Here is a 22,780-nt window from a genome sequence, read left to right as displayed (position 1 = left end):
CTGAGACCCCCCAAGGTCAGTGGGCTTCACCTCATGCTGTTGCCCCTGCATGGAGTGCCCTTTCTATTTGTCCTAGTCTGAGGGACTCTTAGTTGGTGCATCTCAAAGCCAGCCCCTTGGTGGAAGCATCGATGCCTCCCACAGAGCTCATCTCTCCAGCCTCGGGGCGCCTTCGTTTATTTGTGCCTACAGCCAGCAGAGTGCACGTCACCTGCCAGGGTGCTGGCTTCTATACCTGTTCTCCTACTCGATTACCAAGCCCTCGAGGGCAGAGTTCCTGCCACTTTCTCCAGCTTTGTCCCTCATCCAAGGGCCCTGCCCAGAGCCCTGCACGGAGCAGACAGTCGGTGCCTGCTGACTGACTCCGTGACAGAATGCCTGCCCAAACAGATGAACAAACAGGCAAGGGAAGAAGGAATCAAAGCCTCAGTAAGTCGGTTAATGGAAACTGTGTGGGGCATGGATGGAGAAAGTACATGAGTGAAAGAATGAGTACCGGAAAGAACAAATACATGCATGAGTTCTCTAAAGCCAGGAATCCCTGTCAGACTTTAGGGCAAATCCATAGCTTCTCTGTCACTTACCATCACCTGGGAATGGTGACAAAAGGCAGGAGGAGGGGACAGCACCTCGTGGCTGGCGGCAGATTCTACCACTTACCCTTTCTCCGTCTAAGAGCAGATGAGCTCGGAAGATCACGGCGTCATTGATGGGCACCTCTTCATTCCTGTATAAGATCTGAAAGATCCGGCTGTGCACGGCGTTCTCGTGGGCGCAGGCGGAGTGCAGGCTGTTGCCGTCTGCAAAACAAATCCCAGTAAGAGCCCGTGAGTTCCGGTGCCGTCCTACACCTGCAGGGTCCTCAGGGGTCAGTCCAGCCCAAAGAAAGTAATGGCCCCCAAACGCATTGCCATGTCCAAAGATTAAAATCACAGAAGGACTCCTGTCGAGTGAACTGGGCTGGCATCTCAGAAGAACCTGACTAATCCCTTACAAACCCTACGATCTCGTCGTGCAGTGCTCCGTGACTGGAAATCAGTGGCTGCTAAATTCCTCACCTACTCACCTCTATGAAGCCTTCCGTAATCCTCCTCTCCTGAAATCAGGGAGGAAGAGAAGAACAGAGAAGATACGGACAGAAACTTCTTCCTCCTCCAAGAACTCCCCAGTGCCCCTAGAATCTCCCTCCTGAAAATGTTGTTCACATCATGTATGATATGGAGAACACTCTGTCTTGAGTTTTAGGTACGTGTGCTAATCCTCATTGTATTAGACATCAAGGTTTCAAAGGAACTTGTTTGACTCTGTGTCTTCCAAAGCATTCCAAAGAAACTCCAATTCCTAAGCACTGTCTGCAAATCAAACTCAAGTTCAGGAAGACTCACCTGTCTGATGATGACAGGAGACTTTACTGCACGCACCGGCCAGAGTTATGGAAAGCAAGTGGGTGAACTTCTCAGAACCACTTAACACATAAACTGCACACCAGGGACAATATCAAAATATTCTCAAATAAGTAACGCTAATATTTACATCAAACAAAGCAATGATTACCTGTTCATAATAATGACAAACCACGTGGCACTTTATAGCTTCCAACAAGCTTTCACGTTTGCTACTCTTCCCTAATCCTCGTAGGAACTTGCTAGAGAAGATTTTACTACGGATGGAGAGACCGTGGCTCAAAGGAAAAGAGGCAGGCATCTTGGTGTCTGCCATGTGACGAGGTATTGCTTGGATTTATCCTCACACCCATCTGTTTAGCAACCAAGGAAAGAAGTCTCGGGTGAATGAATAAAATGCACCTGTCTCCTAGCCAAAGGCAGGTCCTCTATAAATCACTACAGAAAAAAATAAATAGCATGTTTGGAAAGAGAGCCCAGAAGATAAGAAAATCAGTGCAATCAGCAGAGAAAAACAGCTCAACTGCCTTGTGCATTGTCCTCAGATGGCCTGAAGAGTCTTCTGGAAACAGGGACAAAGGGTCACTGCCCGCCCCCACCAGGGCACAGTGACACACAAACCAAGACCTGTCTTGTAGCTTCAGAGGAAGGAACAAAAACACGTAAAACCCCAGGTCATTACCAAGACTGCTCAGATGTGCCTGCTCTAATTTGCACTTCGTCATGAAGGAAATAAAATTACTGGGCTAATGCAGCCCTATTTAGACCCGTTGGATTCAAATTGATGCGGCCTTTAAATAGAAGTGATCCTTGTGTGCAAATGCCTTTCTGTTTTTATTTGCTACACCAGCCCTTTCTCTATCACTGTCAAGGCCTAGTTGATCTATCAGCCGGCCCGACAGCACGGCAGAGGATGGATGGGGTAAAGACTCTGAAGGTCAGAGCAGCACTGAGGCGTCCAGTACCAGGAGGGACAGCCAGCAAAACAGTTCAATCACCCAGCCTTCTTGGGCAGGTGACATCACCCCTTGTAACAGCAGTTTTCCATGTGAAAAACGGGCATATCCACCCTGACCTGGGATCCATATAGACATAAAGAGCATAAAATAAATCAAGATCCTAAGACCAGGCACATACTGGGTGTGCAATATGCAGTAAGATGACGCTTTGTGCTCAGAGAAAGGTCTGGGCGCTTTCTGTCGAAGACAATTCCACTGGTCACATTTCTATGAGAAATTAAACTTCTCTGATTTTTGAGCAGACTGTCAATCTAGACCACAAGACTCAATGGTATCTAGAGGTCACCAAATCCCAAACGGCCCCATTAAGCCCAGGATGAGGCATTTCTTATGCCTGATGGGACTTCCTGTGTCATCTTCTCGTTACTATCAAGTAGGACATCAACAGGTGTCTCCTTGCAAGGGAAGGCTCGCCGATCACGGACACCGTTTGGGATTGTGGGCACCAGTGATACGGTGCTTGCCTCCTCCCCTCAGTAAGGACAACCCACACTTGGACACCTTACCCATCATCTTGGCTCCCTCCTCCTGCACTCTGAAGGAAATGCTACTTTCTTCTCCTCCGCAAGGCCTCTTCCTAGAATTTCTAGGACTGGCTCTCCAGCTTATTTTATGCAGCCCCCGTGGGCAGACGGAAGGTTCTTGTTCCAGCTCCCCCTCCTTCTACTCACCCAGAGATCCCAGGCACTGGCCGCCCAGAGATGAAGAAAATGTGTGTTCTCTCCACCCTCAAAGACCCTGGGATACTTTGGGAGGCTGCCCTCTCCTGGCTGGGGAGTAAAGAGGCACATCTCTCTTTAGAATGTTTTTACTTGTCGGGTGAGCAGATTCTACTCAAGTGACCCAGTGAGAAGGCGGAGATTAGGTCTCCCCAAATATCTGCCTGCTGCTGTGCGTGGCAGTGTCGGTACCATGCATAAGGATCTGAAAGGACAGTTAGAACTTCAAGAGGAAACAAGGTAGACGCCTGGGTGGCTCAGAAGATTGAGCGTCCGTCTCTTGATCTCAGCTCTGGTCTTGATCTCAGGGTCGTGAGTTCAAGTCCCATGTCAGGCTCTCTGCACTGAGCATGGAGTGTGCTTAAAAAAAAAAAAAAAGGAAATAAGGAAGTGGAAATAGGCAGAGGAAAGAAGGTAGGAGGAGGAAGAAAAAGGAATGGAAAGGAAAAGGAGAGGAGAAGAGCAGGGAAAAGAGAATAGCGCAGAGGCAGAGGAACTCCTTAATGGCGCCCACTGTTCAAGGGATGAATTTCAAACAGCTCAATCTGGAGTTTCAGGCCAGAAGGCCAGAGTAAAAAGACTTTTAGTTTCTCATGGGGCTTTTCCCCCACAAAAATGAGTGATATCAACAATCTGCATTTCGGCAGTGTCTCCGAATATCTATAGCTCGAATGATGACCTTACCTCTGCTGGGCGCCCCCGCCCACCCCAGGGCCTCCGTGAGTGCAGATTACAGAGTATAGGTGCTGTTCATCACATGTGTACCCGGTGCCCCAGAATCCAGGCCTGCAGCCCTCTGGTGGCACATTTACTTGTGCAAGGAACCCCACCCCAATTCCAAGAACATGGCCATGGTTCTGCCTGCACAGCAGAGCCGCCCAGAGAACCAAGTGTGTGCTAAATGGTCAAAACTCCGGGAGATTCTCTTCCAACCCTCCAGGCCTGAGGACAGCCAGGGGAGGCTTGGGCTGTTGGCAGATGAAGATGCTGAGAAGCTACCAGCGAATGTCTTCAAACCCAGGCCATATTCACACGTGAGAATCCTCTAACAGGTGGAGTAAGAGCGACTCAGAGTCAAGACCTCAGCTTTCTTATCCCGTTCTAAAGAACGGGACATCCGCAGTAAGGCAGACTTGCTTTCTAAACTTGCCCCACCATTTTCTCACCATTGGCCTTGGGCGGGCCATGAAATCGGAGTGCAAATAAGGCAAGAATCATGCCCTGCCTGATTTCCATAGTGAATCTAAGACTCAGAAGAGATGAGAAATAAAGGGGTATGTTTAACTATAAAATTCCCCAAACCCAGCCAGACTCCCTAGTAAGATAAAGATGATAATGATGATGATCTTTATGCTAGGTGATTTTCTGGCTATTTCCAAGAACAGGAAGGACAGAAGGTTACCTTGAAGCCAAACGTTATTATTTTTTTTTTCTACCAGTTTCAAAGAATAGGCAGAAAAGAAAAACACCTTGAAGCAGGTGTTCACTGTTTCTCTAGAGAATGACCAGAGCAAAGTCCCATATCGTCTAAGTGTTTTATGGCTGCTAGGGCCGGGGAACACTCATTGCCAAGTTAGAGAGGTAGGACATGACCTTCTGTGACTCCATCAAAGCTGCTTCTTTTCTTGGAGACTCTGTCCCCAAATAAAACAATCCACACAGGGAGAGAAGAATCCCCTGGGAGCAAACAGCCAAGGTGTTGATGACTTTTTCTGAAGTATGGAAGTGGGGAGACCCACCAGATTAGGACAGACTTGCCCCAACCAAAGAGGTGTCAACATCCTGTATGGATAAGGCAAGGAATACTGTTTCCTGGAAATAAAAGTAGCTTGAGGAAAGCGGGAGCCCAGGATGATGGCTCTGGATGTTCACAATGGCTCAAGGGTTCACGAGTAGAAGGTTGGTTTGGTTATATCACGAGCTGGAAAGTTCTGTGCATCTATCCAACCTGGCACAAAGGTTGTGCTTTGAATAGCAATGACTGAACATATAAATGTCACCTGAAAAGTAATAACCTGAAGTCCTGAGGCAGGGCCCCCAAGTCCTATGCAGATGGTTGAACAAGCAAGCTAATGGTTGAGGCCACGAGCTTCTTGGAGTTCTAAAGAACCACCTTCAACAGAACATCCATTTGGCCATGAAAAGCCCTAGTAGCCTGAGAAGGATAAGACCCAGTTCTTTCCAACTTGGCTTTCAAAAAAGGAGCCCATTTTGGGGTGCCTGGGAGGCTCAGTCAGTTAAGTGTCTGACTTCGGCTCAGGTCATGATCTCACAGCTCATGAGTTTGTGCCCCACAATTGGGCTCTGTGTTGTCAGCTTGGAGCCTGGGTCTGCCTCTCTCTCTGCCCCTCCCCTGATTACTCTCTGTCTCTCTCAAAAAATAAACAAACATTTAAAAACATTTTCTTAAAAAGGATCCCATTTCATTTTATAAGCCCAGGTCTTCTCAGCCCCCGTGAGATGAGGGAAGCAGGCTAGCATTTTGCTAACAGGGCACTTAGGTAAAAAAAGCACTTTGGTGAGATATCTGCAGAGATGTGAACGGACTTGTACCTTCAATTTTTGAAGCACATCATATTGTCATTTGTATATCTATTTGAAAAAACTAAAAACATTTTTTTGTTTTATTTTATTGTTTTTTTAATATAATTTATTGTCAGGTTGGCTAACCACAGCATATACAGTGTGCTCTTAGTTTGGGGGGGGTAGATTCCCATGATTCATCGCTTACCTACAACACCATGTTTATTTATTTGAGAGAGAAAGAGACAGCAGGGGAGGGGCAAAGAGAGAAAGAGATAGAATCCCAAGCAGGCTCCATGCTGTCAGCACAGAGCCCAAAGTAGGGCTCGATTTCATGAACCGTGACATCATGACCTGAGCTGAATCCAGAGTCGGATGCTTAACCGACTGCACCATCCATCTAAACTCCCCTAACAGACATTTTTCTTGCTTTCTACCTAAAATATGATGTCCCTGGAATATTGAAAATAATGTGCTTTAATGAACAAGGATATGAGTTTATGCCTTATCCATAATCCCGGGTGAATATGTTTCTGTGAGTTTTTTTTCTATACTATAAAACATATTCATTTATTCATTAACTCCTTATTAATCACCTGCTACATGTCAGGTCCTGTGCAAGACACTGGAATTTGGAACTGAACGATCAGAGCTCCCCGTGGGGTGTATCTGTCCCGCACAGCTGTCCGTGGATAGGGAACGGGTAATCCCTGAGCTGCTCATCTCCACAGACACCTCCTTGTCTGAATGAGTTTCTCATCTCTCCAGACACATGGCATCATTTGCATCATCTTGTATGGCCCACCTAACCAGTTTGGGTTGAGGTGGCAAGCCCTGGTTTGCAGTCTAGACATCATTATGTATTAACCGCGTGACTTGCAAATGTCTCTTCTCTGTAAGGTGTACTACATGCAAAACTGATCACCCACTGCAACAGAAGCTAGCCTGGGATTGGTCTGAGTTCTAGGTACTTCAGATCCCTTGTCTCACTTGACCTTGGGTATGAGAGTCTTCACTGTATCTTCATGAAGCAGCTCAGGACCACAGAGGTTAAGTTACGTCCTCAGCGTCAAAGGTAGTACATCGGGGATGCCACATCTTGTACTTTTTTGCACCCATTCATCCCTAAGCTTGTTTCCTCACATATGTGTTATGGAACCCAACAGCCACACAGGCGGTATGTTAGACATAATGCCAGTCACTGGTGATAGCACAACAACGACAAGGAATAGTCTTCAGTATTCAGTCCAACGTTTCCCAACTTTGTTCTCTCCTCGCTGGACTCACACTACTCCATCACTTGCGTCTTACAGAATAACAGCCGAGGTCCTGGAATGATGTAACCGTGGGCTATGCATACTGTGGTCACTCGGGTACACAAGGACTCAACCCATGACTCCATCATTAGTGAGTGCAGGGTGAAGGAGGTGACACTCCCAAGTTTCTGAATCCCAGCAGTCCCGGCACTCAGCCTCCTCTGCACGAAGACTCAAGTTACACAGAGATACCGTGGCCTCGCAGAAATTCCTGCTTACAGAAACTAATCCAAAGCACGCAGAAAAACCATCATTGAACCCACTGAAAAGGAACATGGCTGCAGGTGCAATTTAGCAGCGAGCCCTCTCCCGTCTACACCGAGCGGGCTTAATTACTTAATTGTCACCACTGCAACCCACCTGTCAGAGGGGGCGCAGCCAGGCCAGCACTCGACACCTATTCTGTCAGCCCATAACGTGCACTGCTATCTCATCTCAAATGTGAAAGGCCAGCGCGTCGCCTCTAACAGACTCCAGTGACCCGACGGCTCACCCACCCGGCCTCCTTTAGACGGGACCTAACCACCTGGCCAACTCAGGTGTTTCCATTTGCATTTCAATTGCAGAGTGCAGTACATGGCCTCCTGCCTTTGCAAGGAGAAGACACAGATTTGAGTGAAAAGCCACGAATTTGCCCTGGGGTCTCCACTTGTACACTGTGTTCCTGTGAACAAGGAACTTACCCGGGTCTGAGCCTCAGTTTCCTCCCCTGTGAAATGGGGATGGGAGAGAGCATTCCTGTTCGAGGGTTGCCAGGGTGAAGCAAGACAACCTGTGACAGCACCTGCTATAGGGACTAACCTGTAACAGGTGCTCAGAGAAACAGCCATGCGTGTACTGCCACGTGGACAGGAGTGTGTAGCTGATGTGACTATTAAAAAGTCCTCACAACAGGGGCTCCGGGCTGACTCAGTCAGTTAAGCGTCTGACTCTTGGTTTCAGCTCAGGTCATGATCTCACAGTTCATGAGTTCGAGCCCTGCACTGAGCTTCAATATCTCTCTCTCTCTCTCTCTCTCTCTCAATACATAAATAAACTTAAAAAAAATTACTCACAGCAGAATTCTACTGGCTACTAGAAAACTCTCAGGGAAAATGCAAGGGGAAGCCTCAGCTGCCCTCCAGCTCTGGGGAGCTGTCAAGAGCTGTCTTGACCAGGGCAGGGGCACTGCCTGCAAGGACGGAGAAGCACGCAGAATCTCCTCGCTTTCCAGCTGGGAGATGTGGGGTGAGATTTAACTCCCTCCGCCTCAATTCTGAGCAAAAGTGACAATAACAATATGACTCCAGGGGGCAGCGAGATGGCTCCTTATTCCTGGCCACCTTGCTTCTGCCTCGATCCCATGGGGTGTCTCCTCCTGCACCTCCCACCTCTCTGCACTGTAGACTTCCATCAGGGTGTTCGACCCACGTCTTTTCTCTCCTATGAGCTCTTCTCTCCTCCCGCGGTCTCCGCAGGGGACCCTAGCCACTTCCAGCACTTTATACACCACTTAGAAGCTAAGAGCTCTCAAATGTGTGACAAGAGTCCCATCTCTCTCCCGCGTGGGTGCGCACGATCCCTCAGCCCCGAGACATTACTCCTTTGATGTTGGATATGCACCATAAATTCACGCATCCAAGACAGAACCTCTGATTTTGTTTCCCAAATGTTTCTCCTGCCGTCTCTTACCCATAGTTGTACCATGCCTCCTGGCCATCTCTGATTCCTCTTCCCCCTCACCCCCTGATCAATCATCTGCGAATCCTGCAAATTCACATTCAAAATGTGGTTCTGATTAATCGAATCCTTTCCGTGTCCTTTCAGGATTTTCTCTCAATGTTGAAACATGCTTTTATTGTTTCCACTCTCGCGTCTATTCATATGAGATATAAACCGGACGTCATCACCCCTGATGGCACTTAGAATAAAATCTAAATTCTCTACGATGTTATCGCTGGGCCTAAATCATCAGTGTGGACGCTGCAGTAAGGTGAGGGCTTAGCACAGGGCCGGTGTTCTGGGTGGTTGTCCGGGCCGGACAAATATTTATAGAATGTCTGGCTACCCAAAGCTCCAAGTGACCTAATCCCTGAGAATTTGGCAGCGGTGTTTAATAAACATTTGCGGAAGTGAGCTGGATCTCAGCTCGAGAGCTAGCTCATGAGGCTGGCTCTGTCTCCTGCTACGTCCTCACGATGGGCCAGCACCCACACCGATCTACGCTCCCCGGAAAACAGCAGGCACTAAATGTGCCTAAAGGGGCACACTATGGGGTTTTCTGGGGTGTAAGGCTTTGTCTCCTAATCCCGAAACCTATTGTGCTGGTAAGTCATTAGGAGACAGCAAACGGGAGGCGAAGAGCCCTGTTTATGTGGTTCAGACTTTCCAGGGCCATCTGCTTCAGCCATATGCTTCCCAAGCAAGGAGAACCAAGAAAAGCAGTGATTGCAGCTAATCAAATATTTGTGGGAGCAGCAGCGGCCACGCCCAGGCCCAGTCACAGTCCCCAATACGTTCCGAGGAACACAGAGCCACTCTCCGGCCCACGGTGACCGTGGCCTGACTGGGAAACCACAGGATGTGGGGGACAGTCGTGACTTGCTCCTACAATGGCAGGGAGTGCCCACAGTCAGCGCCCAGCAGGTGAGAACAGGTGGTCACTGTCTTTCCTTCCACAGAAACAGAACGTCCCTCTGGAGGGAGGGCTAGCCCCACTGCCCGGGGCTGCGCCAGGACTCACCAGTCCAGAAAGACCAGCAGCCTCAGCCCTCTTCTTGCTCCAAGGGCTACATCCAACCCTTCCCCTCCCAAGCCAGGAAGTTCTTTTCAATCACAGGACATTCTCACCTGGACCCTGCCCTCCTATGCCTCACCTTTCCCCTATTGGACTCCTCCATCCTGTTCCTTAGGGCATACACCTGGGCCATACCTGTACTTGGGAAAGGGGACAGGATATCCCAAACTGGTTAGTGCAGGCACCTGCCAATCAGAATAATGCCAGGCAGAGTGATGAGCAGGGTCCTGCAGGCCATGTGCTGTGCCAGGCATAACTCGTTGATTTAAGGATCACAGGGAATATGAGCATCTGGGGGAGGGGCCAGGCCAACTAGCCAATGCGGGGGGGCACTCAGAAAGTTTAGGGCAATGGCTACTATGACAACTGCACACACCAGAGGCACTGGCTGAACGCTGCCCCCGGTTCCAATGAACTAGGCATGTTCACGGCACACGCAGGTCAGCCCAGCCTTCCTTGCTGAGACCTGCCCTTGTGGCCAGGGTTCGTGTGCTCAGCTCCAAATCTTTCACCCCACGCCCCTCCCTCTAAACCCCAGGGTGGCCTGGGTGGCCTCAGCTGGTCCTCTGGGACATGGAGGCTCCTGCACACCCTCCTCCCCTCCAACAGCTCCTTCTCCTGCTGCTGTACATCTGTGCCAAATGCCACAGAAGGACCATCCGTCTGCACGTGAACTTGGGAATTATTCCAGGGCCAATGCTCCCCTCTCCAACTCAAACCTCCTCCATCTCTCAATGTCCCCAGGCTCTCCCTTAGAGTCCTGCACAACTGGATTCTGATGGGTCACCCTGACTCAGACCTGGCCCCGGCTGAGCCTGGAAACTGACCTTCAACTCCACCCACAGCAAACGCAGGACAGAAGGGGTTGCTACCCTGACCCAGCTCTGGGATACTCCCTCCTCTGCACTTCTGCACCTGGCCCCTAGCTCCAGCCCACAGCTGGGCCAGTCTCAGGTGCAGCTGGAGTTAGAACAGCCACCTGCTTATTTGACACAGACACTTCAGGAACTAGAGCTTGAGGTCCTGGTGCAGGAGCTGATTCCTCCCCATCTCACTGGCCTATTTCTAAGGCTCTCACTGTGAGCAAGCTTTCTCTGACTGCTGCAGCCTAGAGTGAATGTCCTCACCTGGGAACCCCATGCATTTACTCCTCAACACCACTTAGCACACAGAAGATGCTACCCTTCTATCCACTTCCCCCAATACACACACACACACACACACACACACACACACACACACACACACCACGCACCAGAAATATTCAGAATCCAGGGCCCGAGTAGGACTTAGACTCAAGATAACCCTTGTTCTTAACAAGGGACCACTCTCATTGTGTTTCTGTGAATAAATGTTACAATTTGCTCAGTAGCATCACCTGTTGAATCTTGCACTTCTGACCCATCAGAGGTGATCAATACAGTACCTTTGGTCAATTATACAGATATGTCAAGAAGCTGCAAGGAACATTCCAGAGCTTCTTTAGGCCACTGGGACATGGTGGGGTGTGGGCACTGAAGGGCTTGGGTGAGGGTCTACGTTTTTCCTTAGTACAAGGCCATGATGCCCTTTTAATCAATTTGCTTTCCATAAAATGGAAGTATGATCTCTAATTACAGAGTTGTCATGAGCATCAAGCCAGGAGATGGAAGAAATGGGTGTCTACGGTTCACGATCAATGAACACTATTGTTCAAGGTTCTGATCGCGTTCTTAATTATTCTTTTCGGTCAGGAGGTATTACCTTCTAGGAACCTCCACCATGCCAAACACAAGTTCTTTCCAATTAGCCCCGTTTGTTTACTGATAATTCTCAGAGGGTCTAGCAGAGCACCTGCACCAAGGGGGCAATCTGTATGCACTCTTTGAATAGACTTTTTCCTCTGACATTTTTCCCCACTAAGCTTTCTGCTTCTCATCCATCAAGATTCTGCTTGTGTTGCCCCTTCATCGGGAGTTCGTCCCTCAGTGCCCCAGCAAGGATAATCACCCCTCCTCTGTCCCCAGAACATTCTGCACCTGCTTGCCAAGAACACCTGTTGTGTAGCGATATAGTTCACTGCGTCTGTCACCAGACCAAAGGTGGCTCTAAGCTTGCAGAATACATCATTCACCACTGTGCTCTTGGCTTCTAGCAAGGTGCTTGGCATAAAATCCACACAATTAGTATTTTTTGATGAATCGATAGACTCATCTTCACCTCAGAATCCTGCCTGTGTCTCGATGACTTTTCAAACGTCACCTCTTTATGGAGATGTTCCCGGTCAGTGTAGCTGCAAACAGCACAGGCTCTGAAATCTGACCTGTATTCAAGTTCAGACTCTCCATTCACCTGTAAGTTAGTTAACCCTTCTGAGCCTAATGTTCTTCATGTGTAAACTAATCGTGAGACCCTCTTCTTCTACAGGGTCATTGTGGTGATAAGACAATGACTGGCATAGTCATTGTTACCAAAAATGCCACATCTCTTCCACTATAAGTGTCCTTATACTTTTGTTGTGCCACGTGGTCGACTTTCCAGTCGTTGATCTTGGCATCACCTTCCACCAACCCGCATACTCCCAGCTTCTCTATCCTTACAAGGTATGTGAAGGCATAGACGATAAGCCAGTCATTTGGGTCTTCCCGGTGACCGAGGTGAGTACTTGAATAAACTAAATGCTCAGCAGGAGTCCAGCAAAAATAAGGGTAGGGTTACCCCGAAAGGAAGGCTGAGTCGTCACTAGGAAAGACAGCTTTTCGTTTTTCATCCCTGAGCCACCGTCCTAAGTCTGAGAATCCACACATCCGACATGGGGGCTGGCAGCACAAAGAAAATCACACACATCTATAAACCCATTTACCAGATAAGAACTGGGAGGCTTTGGGAGATGGAGTATCCAGCCCAAGAGTAGAATAAACAGCAGAAACCAGAATCCAGCCTCCCCTCCCAGGACCCTGCCTCCTGGCCCTCCCTGGCCCTGCCTGGATGCTCGCCGGGGCCCAGAAGGACTCTTCCCAAGGATCTCTCAAAGCCTTTGTGTCTCAGCAAACTCTATAACCAGCTTCTGAAAGTCACAGCAGCACCTGCCTGGGTGTCAGCCAACGCTTAGCCAGTTGGCTTCGAAATCAATGCACGCCTAGGCCTACGTCCTAGGAATCAATTATTGCAGCTTTAGATTCAATTACCAGATGGCCCGTTAAGTCATGCTCATTTGTCTTCACAGCTCCACCCTGGCGCAGAGGCAATCCTGCAAAGCTTGCTGTTTAATGCACCACAGCCACCATCCGTCAGTCAGGGTAAGCCGTCGGGGTCAGGGGACGGGGGCGGCTGGACGCCCCGGGGCGGCCAGCCCCACCCAACGCGGGGCTACCATACACACCGCTCCACACTCCTCGGGGCCACCCAACGTCTTGGCTCTGCCGGTCTACACGTCTGGGTGAGTTTCTTGGGACTCAGTCGTGCTGCGGTTCACCTCGGCAGCCATAGCATGTAGCATGGGGCTGGAGGAAAAGTAAACGTTTAATGGCCGTTTCGATTATTTTCTCTTCTTCATGTTACATATTCAGCTTCTCCTCAACTAGCTCCTTCCAAATGGATTCGAAATGCAGTCAACTTTCCCTCGTCAGAAATAAAGGGCATACAAAACTCAGAACTCGAAGCCCCTCCAGCTGCTACCCTGACTCTCTCCTTACCATAGCAATGAACTTCCCCAGAGAATACCTACTGACAGCCCCGATTTCTTCCTTGCCCCACGCACTCTTCAAAACTCCCCCCTCCCCACAAAAAAGCCCCACCTGGTTTCTTTCTGGTCCCTTATCACCACCAAGGGAGCACCCTATGCACTGCTCAGATTTTAAGGACAGTTTTAGCCCACATCATGCTCGATTCTCAGCAGGGGCCCACAATGTCGGCCAATTCCTCCTCCTGGAAAGATGTTCTTCCCTCGGCCTCTGAGAAATAAGGCTCCACTCGTTTTATTCTCGACTCTGGTAGCGTTTCTCTGACTCCCTTTGGGAGTCACCTCTCTGAAAGTCACGGTCCCTCCACACCCCGGTGGTGCTTCCCGCTTCCCTTCCAGTGGTTTATTTTACTCCACAGCACTCATTTCCGTGCAACCAGGATGTAAGCCCTATGCCAGCAATAAATCTGCCTGTTTGTGGATTCCGAGTCTGCTACATAAAATGGAATGTAGCACATGGCCACTCAACAGAACTTACGTCCCTAACCCAGACTCGTCCTCTCAGTTCAGGACCTGTCCGTCCACTTGATTACTGAAATCTTCCGCTTGGATTTTCGAAGGTACCGCACATTTGTAACCTGTTGAAAAGTAACTTTTCCATATCACCACTAGGAAAGAAAAGAAAAAGAAAAAAAAAAAAAAACACAAAGCTAAAAAGCTAGTTTCTCTTCCAAGGTTCCTTACTTTGGTAAGTGGTTCTATGATCCGGCTTCGCATGGAAGCCAGGAAAAGGAGAGCCACCTTCAACGTAACCTCCGTCACCTCCCAGATGTAAGCCCCCGGCCGACGCTCCGGCTTTGCTCTGTCTCAGCCACCGATGGACTTGCCCACTTGCTACCCCTGCCCTCACCTGGACCACGAGAGGGTTCGTTCAGTGCCACCTGCCCCTCATGCACAATGACCCCCCACCATATCTCCAGAGAAGAATGTTTCCAACGTGCAAATAGGACAAAGCTGTTCCCCTGATCAGAATGCTTCCAAAGCTTTCCACACCTCTTAGGATGAAGGAAAATATTCCAATGGAGTCCTCGGAGCCCATTTGACCTTCCCACCCGTCCATCCTCTCCTCACCCTTGGCTCCCGTGCCCCACTTCTCTGCAGCCACACTGGCTGGCCATTGCCTCCTCGTCAGCATACCACCTGCACCCATTCTGTTCCCTCCACCCACTTGGCACCTCCCATCTCTGAGGACCCAGCTGACCCCTGCTCACTCGCCAGCCCTCAGTTCAGGCGTCTCTTTCCCCAGAGGTGTTCTCTGATCTCCCTCGTAGGGTCAAATGTGTGATTACGGGCTCTCATTACACACTGTACCTCTCTGAGCATCGTGACATTAGCTAGAGTGCAAATGACCACCTCCTGTACTAGACTAAGCGCTCCGTGCACACTAGGTTCTTTCTGCTCAAACAGACCTAAAACCTGGAGAGCAGGTTCGGTAGCTGCTTGGTAGATATTTGTTGAAGGTGGAATTAAAATATACGTACTATTAGTTTTGTAAAAAGTATAGAGCTATTAACTCAGTGACCTTTTTAATTTAATAAAGTCATTTCCTTATCATCTGACCATTACAAAAAAAGATCATAAAAATAGAAGTCAAGTTATCTGCCTGAGGAAATAAAATTAACGACCAAGCCACAGCAATAACTCCGAAACACCCAACTCCTTGACTCTGCTCATTTATAAACTCTGAGATTCCGTTTCCTCCTTTGAAAATAGGAACAGAACTACTCCAAAGATTGTTCTGAGGATTTATAAAATAATATTTACAAAATGCCAAGCACAGTGCCTGGTATATTCAGTTGCACAATCAACAGAGATTTATTAAGTGTCGTTGGTGCCCGTCCAGAAAAATATGGGTCGGCCAGCAACACATTTCAGCAAGCCGAGATGAAGTACATTTACTTCAAGGAAGATAAACAAGAACATTCATTGTTAGGAGTCATGACTTTTATTGTGCTTTAAACTTTAACAATATCGACCTGAACTGCTCTAAAGCAAAGCAATCAATACTGGAGAATGTGTGGCCAGGTGAAGCTCTGAAACAGAGGGAGGTGAGAGGGAAAGGGTTCTTTCAATGAGGTCTTGGAATGATGGGAAAGTATTGTTGTTCATGCTCGCCCCTCCATCTGCCATCCATCCACCGACCCATCCCTCCATCCGCCTTCCATCCATGACTCATCCCTCCATCCACCATCCATCCATGACTCAGCATGAAGCCCCAAGTAAGGAGGACATAACCCTGGCACTTGAGCCATGGCAGCAAGGAAGGGAGAGGGTCTGTCCTCCTGGGACTTACCTGAAAGGGAAAAACCAAAAAAATTCAAGTAATCCTTCAGTTATAATGTCCTAATGCTGCAAAAATACAGACTAAGGGAAACATGACACACTTAATTTGGAGTGGGAGAGCTCATGGTCTAAAGGTGAAAACAACCATTTTTCTTAACAGCAACACAGGATTCTTTCAAGAAAACTCTTCATATAATTGACATTATGGATCTTTGATCATAACAATCAATTATCACACGTAAAACAAATTCCCTCATTTTTATCATGAATTGTTTAAAATGATTTATTTTTTTAAAGTCTCATTTATTTAAGTAATCTCTATGCCTCGTGTGGGGCTCAAAGTCATGATCTTGAGATCAAGAGTTGCATGTTTTTCCAAATGAGCCAGCCAGGTGCCCCTGTTTAAAATGATTCATAGGCACCTGGGTGGCTCAGTCTGTTAGGCATCCAACTTCGGCCCAGGTCATAATCTCACAGTTCATGAGTTCAAGCCCCGCATCAGGCTCTGTGCGGAAAGCTTGGAGCCTGGAGCCTGCTTTGGATTCTGTGTCTCCCTCTCTCTCTCTCTGCCTCTCCCTTGCTCGTTCTCTGTCTCTGTCTCTCAAAAATCAATAAATGTTAAAAAAAAATTAAAAGAAATTTAAATGATTAAAATCTACGTCATGGGTTTTCTTTCTTTCTTTTTTTCTTAGATTTGGAAATTTTTTTGTGTCTTTTTTATTTAAATTCCAGTTAGTTAAAATGCAAAAACAACCATTCTTATGGGTTATTAAAATTGAAGTTTGACAGAGGCCACAACCAACCCTGTGTACAAATGTGAGAGGCCAGACCCAAAAGCAGAGCCCAGGAGGCAGCGGTTGGGAACCACGGCTCCAGACCCTCCTCCCTTAGGTCAGGGAGAGGGAAGAAAGGATTTGGGAGAGAGCGTGTATGCAGATATTTGGAGAGAGCCGTGGCTGTGAAGTCCGCCTCTATTTTTACCTCCTCCAATGGAGGAGAGAAAAGAGGTATAATCTCCCTTCCTCCAAGCATGGAGGGCCTACTCAAGGAGCCTGATACAGATCCCCACAGTCTGGGGACCAGAGGGCCAGTTCACGTGTCATGCCTCAGAAGGTGAAGGTCAGCAGGATAGAGGCTGATGTATTAGGATAAGCTTAGACATCTGGAATTTGTTGAGAGAAAGGAGGCATTATTTATGCACCAGAGCTGGGGCACATGGACTGGAGAGCTGGCCCGGTGCTGTTTCAAGGCTCACCCAAGGGGACCACCTGGCAGGACAAGAAGACCCCAGCAGGGAACGTCTGTGGCTAAAACAAGCCCAGGGAGAGGACATGTGGGGAAGGTGGAGTCAGCAGGAGGGACCGGAAGGGGCTTGCTGGGGCCCTGGGGGCGTACCACAGTAGCCAAGTGGAGCCATGGCCCAAAGGCAAAGCGATAAGGAGACCAAACAGACCCAGGGACAGATCCTGACCCACCCTCTACCTCCCTGAGCCTCAGCTTCTCCTCCTGTAAATGCGAGTGTTAGTTACAAGCTCAGACTGTTGGGAAGAAGAAATCATAACCGTGTGAACAGGCAAAAAAGCAGACTCTTTGATACTTTAGACTTCAAAGGTTGAACGTTCTTCATGACAAAAATTACCTGCAAAGTTAAAGGGCAAGCCACCAGTCAGGAGAAGAGGTTTTCCACCTGATAGATCAAAGACTGGCCCGGGGGAAGACGGGTTTGGCAGGAGGCAGGAAGCTAAACTGTATCACAAAGGAGCAAATTACCCAGAGAAAAAAAAACCCAAAAGTTGTACAGGGGAAATTCACGAAAGGGGAAATAAAAATAGCTAATGCACACATAAAACCGTGGGTCCTCCTCAGGAAAATGCAAACTAACACAAGCCACTAGATTTTACCCCTCTAGATTTGTGTGGAGAACTAGCCTTTGCACAAGCTGCTGATGGCAGTTTAAACGGGCCCTGTGAAAGGCATGTTGGGCAGTCACTGTTTTAAAAAATTAAATCTGCGCACCCGATGACGGATTTAGCAGTGCAGCTTCTTGTTACCGCCCCTGAGAAGCTCCCCACACAGCATGCACAGAAATGCTCACTACTCATCACCATTTGCAAAAGTCCCCCAACCGTGTTTAACAACCGCCCTTCCAAACAGACCAGGTTTGTCCCATTTGCAGATTTCTTGTTGCAACCAGTCCCACCCATGGCCCATTTCAAACTGCCAAGGAGAAGTCTCTAAATCCGGGGAGAGATGAGCAAAGCCAGCTCTCATGAGCCAGTGTAAGCTGACTGTGGCTGCTATGGCCCCCAATACTATACGCGAAGAGATTTTGAAAAAGCAAGAAAACCCAACATCGCCATATTACCTCGTGGTGCGCAGAACGTGGAAAGAAATGCAAAGAATATATACCAACAAGTTAATAATGGATTGTCTGGGAAGGGGTGGGGTCGTGCCTTTAGATAGTAGTCAAAGGTATCTTTAGCCTTTTATGATGTGCTAAAGGAGAGTTCAGTCCCAGATCACTTATGCAACAAAATTAATACTGCGAACATTGAAGTAACGTAGTTGTATTCTTTGTGCAGCAAATTAATGGAATTGCCAGTGGATGCTGATTCCTCTGCTAAGCTCCCTCCTACCATTGCTGTGCACGCCGGGGTGGGGGGGCAAATCAAGTCTGTTCATGCAAGCATGAAATAAATTGTTACTGAGTGCCTACTTCAGTCTCAGTTCTCCAGTAAAATACGGTGAGCAAGATGTACATCGAATTCCCCCACCTGGGGGAGCTTATTAATCGTCTAATGGAGAAAGAGACGTTACCTTAAAGAGTAATTTCCACTATCCAAGGCTGCAAACCTTGTTGAGAAAGGGAGAAAAGAGGCACGTAGTAGGTGTGACACTGGCGGGATCTGGGATGCCGGGAGGTAAGTCTGCAGGTGGGTACAACGTCCGAAGGACCTGGGGGAAGGAAGGTTGGGGAGGCGGAGGGAAGCGCAGAGGGAGAAGAAGCCAGGACACCAAGGGGAAAGATCATGTCCAAGCATGTGGGGAAGAGAGAGTCGAGGCGGGGAAGAGAGAGCCAGGGATGTCGGGGGTGGAAGAAGCCACTAGGGCTGGAACTTGGCGGACAAACAGGCGGTGGCAAGGGCTGATACCAGGCAGGCGGGAGGGTCGGCACCCAGGAAGCCTCAAGGCCGGGGCCAGGTTGGTAATCAAAGTACTTTTGTGACAGAAGCAAACAAAAACCTAAAATTCCTCCACGGCAAATCACCAGATGACAAAATCTCCCTCAAACCTTTTCTACAACAATGTGTCCAAGATTACTGACCCTGCGGAGCCTGGGAGAGGCGATGTCACACAGTAGGTCTGCAGGGAACATGGGTCTCCTTCCTGTTTCAGGGCTTGCCTCTACAGGCTGGACATCTACCTAAAACAGAGGTCCTGACACTGATTTTTTTCTGAAAACACAGGTATCCCTCCCATTACTCACTGTCAATTTGAATCCTCATTTCCTTGGCCATATGTCCAGTTTTTTGGAGATGAAAACCCCTTCCTTCCTTGTTCGTCCTTCCTTCCTTCCTCCCATCTCTCTCACCCAGACGTCTCTGGTTTTAATTTAATGCAGCAACTCTGTTACAATTTTTACTGTCTGAGGTGCTTAGATATCCCTTCCCTACAGTTGGCTTGACTCCCCTCGTCCCAGGGTCTATCCATGCATCTGCTCTAATCACCATCAAGGCTCAGGTAGGCTAGGAGGCAAACACACATTTCTTGGCCCAACGGCCCTAACTGCGGAGCAAGGTGCCATCCCTTGGCGACCTCCACTTTCTAAGTACCTCTGGTGTCAGAGAATGTGGTTGGGGCACAACTAATCCCCCCCCCCTGCCCCGGGGCCTCTGCTTAGACTCCCCTTTGCTCCGTCCGCCCTGCTCTGGGGATTTCACACTCACCGAACATGTGCCGTGTGCACCATGCACTTTTTGGGGTGTTTGCGATTTTGCCTAGTCCCCCTCACAGCCCGGTGAGGTGTGTTCGTGGGCGCCACCGTACGGAACCGTCAAGTGAGCCGGGGAGAGTCTGCGTGACACGATCGAGGTCACGGTGCGCAGGGCGGAGGCGAAACACAATCCTGGGCACTGGTTTCCATCCTCGCTCTGCCACAGAAACGGCACCTGCAAGGCTGGCAGGGCTCCCCCGGCTGGGAAAGTCGAAACTGCAAAATTGTGCTTTCTGTTACTCTCCTTTTGTCTCCGCCCTTTGGCCGCTGTGGACCGGGACACAGCTCCTGACAAGGAAGGGCAGGGCTCGACCAGCATCCTGCGCTCCACACGGCCTCCTCTCCTCCTCGGCAACCGCCGTGCCTGAATCCGAGCTAAGGAGCTACTGATAAAAACATCTTACAGCAACATCCGGACAGAGAAGCGGGTAGTGCTATTTATTGTTGGAAGGGGCTCTCTTAGGACGGAGCCGTCCTCAGGCTAACGCTCCCCATTTCCTTCCCAACACTCACTTAGCCCTTTGAGCGATACCGTGAGGGATGAGGGAAGCAAAGCAAGAAAATATAGCTTAAATTAAATCTCCTTACAGTTTGCAGTCCACTGATAGACACCCAAAGCATGCAGAGCGTGACCTTCCTCAAGGAACTCATGGCTGCCTTAGCGCCTTAACGTTTATGTTCCATTAAAGACTAAAAGTAACCTTATCCTAACAGCACCTTGCCCCTCAAGGCCCTGAAAGCCTTGCTTCCAAATTCCTTAGAAACTTACACTCTCCGGGGATGCCTGGGTGGCTCGGTCAGTTAACCGTCCGACTTCAGCTCAGATCATGATCTCATGGTTCATGGGTTCAAACCCCGCGACGGGCTCTGTGCTGACAGCTCAGAGCCCGGAGCCTGCTTCAGATTCCATGTCTCCCTCTCTCTGCCCCTCCCCTGCTCACACTCTGTCTCTTTCTCAAAAATAAATAAACATTTGGGGCGCCTGGGTGGCTCAGTCGGTTAAGCAGCTGACTTCGGCTCAGGTCATGATCTCGCGGTCCGTGGGTTCGAGCCCCGCGTCGGGCTCTGTGCTGACAGCTCGGAGCCTGGAGCCTGTTTCAGATTCTGTGTCTCCCTCTCTCTGACCCTCCCCTGTTCATGCTCTGTCTCTCTCTGTCTCAAAAATAAATAAACGTTAAAAAAATTTTTTTTAAATAAGTAAACATTAACAAGAAACTTTTACTCTCCCTGACCCCCACTAATTAGAAAGCACATAGTCAGTCACTCCTCAGAGTGCTACAATAAAATAAATAAATTTTATAATAAAATCACGTTGATGCCCCAAAAATGTCTCAAGAATTCTTTCTTACCCGTTTGCTCATGAACCCTACTTCAATTTCATCAGGGAGCACTGCTCGTAAGCTCTCCTATTGTACAGCTGAGAAAACTAAGGCTGGCAGACGGAAAGTGACCTACGATCCTGCCAGCCTTTGGTTTTCTGGGGCCCGAGATCAAAACTGCAGGAGCACAAACCCAACCCCTGAGGCTGGGCCAAGATGCAAACTCCCTTCGCTGCCTCCAGCCCCAAGCGGTGTTCTGCTCTTCTGCCTGTAGCAGGGGGGGGGGGGGGGGGAGGGGGAACTGTCTGCCCACCCCCCATTCCCTGCTATGTGTTCTTGTGATCTGCAACACGTATCAAACATTGGCTGTTTGGTATGTGGAACTTTTCACAACATGCCACATGCAGAGCCAGCTGAATCCGAACAAACAAGTTGGCTGAAAAGTGGCTGGATCAAGGTAGCTATATTTAGACCGGGAGACGAGCAGGTCTTCCTGAAAGACTGGGGCCTTACGAGGTCATCTGTATGCATGCTCATTAACCAGGCATTGGGCTACTGTAAGATTGTTCTAAGGCAACAAAGACACTGGCAGATTTGGGGCATAAAATGCTCATCACGTCATCATTTACAAGAAACGACACTGAAATCAAATCACACCACATAACGGAGCTGTTACATACATCACACTCCACCCAATAAATGGAAAATTATGAGAGAATTAAAAAGACTTACCTAATGGCATACTTCCTGAAATGACAGCATTTGTAATACACAAAAGTAAAAGCTAAACGCTGTGGAACTAACTCAGTTTTGTTTCCATATATACAGAGAGGGACTGGAAAGAGAGATGTTTTAGAACAGAAAGAGGGAAGAGAGAGAGAGAGAGAGAGAGAGAGAGAGAGAGAAGGGGAAAGGGGGCTGGGGAAAAAAAGACAGGGAAAGAGAAAACAATTTGAAAAGAGAAGATAACTCACCAAATGCTGTGCTTATATGAGACCGAGATGGTTGTATTATGGGGTTATTTGTATTCCTGCCTTGTATTTTGGTTTTAAATATATTCTCAATGAACATGCATGCATTTTGCAATGAGAAGAAACCCGTCTGAAAAATCAACCTGCCTCATGGGAGAAAGGGGAGCAGAGATGCAGAAAAGCTATAACTCAGCCCTGGAGGAGGATTTCAGGCACAGAGCTGTGGACCACGGACTCCTACAAAGCCCGTTGACCTGGCCCCGGGGGAGGTGGAAGGGGGTGGCTGGATACAAGCCTGTTAATGTGACACCAGCAACGTCACAGTCCTCTTCAACAAATTTGGCTTGAAGGATGCCTGGCAGGTCCTTGTAACACTCAAATCAGAGTTCTCAAAGTAAGGTGGACCCTGAAATGTCATGCTATCTATTCTTCAATCTCCCGAGACATTTACTTTAAAATTAAGGGGAAGTTAAGAAAAGTCTTCTCTTTGAAACCCCTGTATCCATGAGAAAGCGGATGGCTCCAGGGAAGATCTGAGCTACAGTTAATTTGTGCAATCACAAGCAAACACCCAGGGGCTCAAGCCAGTGGCGAAGACAAGTTTACACATGGTTTCTGGGGCTGGTTGAACATCCAGGGGTGGGCAGATGAAAAGAAGCTCATGGAGATGCTGGAGGAGGAACTAAGAGAAACTGACCAGGGAGGGATTGGATTTCAGAGAGAAGGGCTCAGTCTC

At 48.7% G+C, this 22,780-nt stretch overlaps 1 protein-coding gene across 1 annotated transcript in view; it reads right to left on the bottom strand.

Annotated features, from left to right (window-relative positions):
- The window catches only part of FAM135B (family with sequence similarity 135 member B), a 188,616-nt gene that overhangs the window by 88,803 nt on the left and 77,033 nt on the right, over positions 1 to 22,780 (bottom strand). Inside the window, exon 4 of the mRNA XM_049633742.1 lies at positions 661 to 800. Within this exon, the coding sequence (XP_049489699.1) occupies positions 661 to 800 (140 nt within the window). The remainder of the gene's footprint in view (positions 1 to 660; positions 801 to 22,780) is intronic.

This window comes from Panthera uncia, chromosome F2 (assembly GCF_023721935.1).
Source record: "Panthera uncia isolate 11264 chromosome F2, Puncia_PCG_1.0, whole genome shotgun sequence".
NCBI classification, from domain to species: Eukaryota; Metazoa; Chordata; class Mammalia; order Carnivora; family Felidae; genus Panthera; species Panthera uncia.
The sequence above is the reverse complement of the archived record's forward strand: the minus strand, read 5'-3'. Positions and strand labels throughout refer to the sequence as shown.